This window comes from Phalaenopsis equestris, unplaced genomic scaffold, assembly GCF_001263595.1.
Source record: "Phalaenopsis equestris unplaced genomic scaffold, ASM126359v1 Scaffold206281, whole genome shotgun sequence".
Classification (NCBI taxonomy): Eukaryota; Viridiplantae; Streptophyta; class Magnoliopsida; order Asparagales; family Orchidaceae; genus Phalaenopsis; species Phalaenopsis equestris.
The window spans coordinates 1-1,678 of record NW_018225699.1 but is presented as its reverse complement, the minus strand read 5'-3'; the positions used below and the strand labels follow the sequence as shown (position 1 = coordinate 1,678).

General features: G+C 34.7%; 1 protein-coding gene across 1 annotated transcript; it reads right to left on the bottom strand.

The window, feature by feature from the left end:
* Nucleotides 1–724: 724 nt before the first annotated feature.
* On the bottom strand, nt 725–1,577 carry LOC110036429 (aluminum-activated malate transporter 10-like; the record flags this gene model as incomplete). The annotated part of the gene is made up of 2 exons (XM_020740871.1): nt 725–1,353; nt 1,434–1,577. Coding segments are annotated over 2 exons (534 nt in total), but the record flags the coding sequence as incomplete, so codon positions are not given.
* Nucleotides 1,578–1,678: the final 101 nt, after the last annotated feature.

Below are 1,678 nucleotides of genomic sequence, written 5' to 3'. Positions count from 1 at the left end.
TGGATTTATCTAGTCGATACACTCAATTTAACTGTAAGCTTTTCGAATTTGGAATTTGTTAGCTTTTCAATTATGCCCCAAAACTTTTGAAAGTGTTTTAATAACTTGAACTGCTTGATTTGACACAAATTGAAGCAATTTTGATACTGTCAGGTGACTCAGAAGTTTCTCATCAGGGATCAAAGTTCTACAACTAAGTCAATTATCTTATGGTGGATGTTTAATGTAACCAAACTATCTTAGACCACTCTTCTAATCTTGTTTGCCACTCGAGCTACGCCAACCCTATCACGGATACATTTAGGGGTATAATTGTAAAATAGTAAAATTTAGATGATATATATGTTAACCATAGGAACTAGGTGAAACAAACACACAAAGTGAAAAATTCATAAGCGTCAGTTTGAATGCTCACATTGCCGGAAGAAAAGAAAAAAACAAGGAAGGAGTGTGTCGGTTTGCAGCATGGCAATGCCAAAGACAAAAAATTAACAAGAATGAGAAATGAAATATATATATATATCAATTTAATCCATCATAGAAGTTTAATTATCAGACCTTATCAGACCATTTTATTCTTTAATTGATTCATCACAATTTAATCCATCATAGAAGTTTAATTATCAGACCATTTTATTTTTAATTGATTCATCGCAAACTAAATACATACGTAGAGCCACCCAAAAAAGGTAAAAAATATTACATATGGAACACTGAACATCCGGACGACACACGTAATATTTTCTCCCAAAAAAGGATGCAAAAATAGTTTGGGATAGGTCCCAAAGTAGGTCCCAAACATAAACTATTGTTCCTACAATGCATGCACATTAATGTACATGTTGATGATCTAGGGTGTTATATATATCAACTTTTATGATGACTATCGACACAACTATATACTTATAAACACACATACTCATATATACCATCCTCCACATATCTTGGAATTATCTCACCTAATTAAAATTTATCGCCCGAAGGCTTAAATTCAGCAAGGCCGGACAGCTTCTGGACTTCCTCCTCCACCCCTTCAACCTTAACCGAAATCTCCATCAGAAGAGAAACGACAGTCATCAATGGCAGAGATTCCATGAAAGACTGTCTCTTCTTCATCATCATACTGTCATCATCTTTCTGCAACCCTAACTCATTATTATATGTGGTCGGGAGAGATTTCATGGCGGTCTTCACCTCTTCCACTGCTTCCTTCATCTCCTTAACCATATGGCTTAAGCTTTCCGAGCTGCGCATGTTTTCGATACAGACTGATAGTTCTTTCAAAACTTGTGCTGATTTTGAGCTCAGCTTCATACAAACTTCACTGAGATGTCTCTTCATTAACTCAGAAGCCTACGTACCATTAATATGTATTTAATTTGAATTTTAAATAACTGTGAATTAATTAATTAATTAATTAATTTTTTAATTACCTGGATCTCAGAGTGAGAAGAGCAATGGAGGGCTTCGATGCAGTAAGCACAGGACCTCATCGCTGCACCTACTTTCAGGTATTGGCTCCATGGATGCCGGAAGCCAAATGGGCCATGAGCTGGCTCCCATGCTGCCAGATTTGCCTATTTATACATATATAAAAATTTGTTACATATGTTAACTAATTAAACATATATGTATAATTTTAATTAAGACTTATTTTATTCAAATTTTGATCATTTTT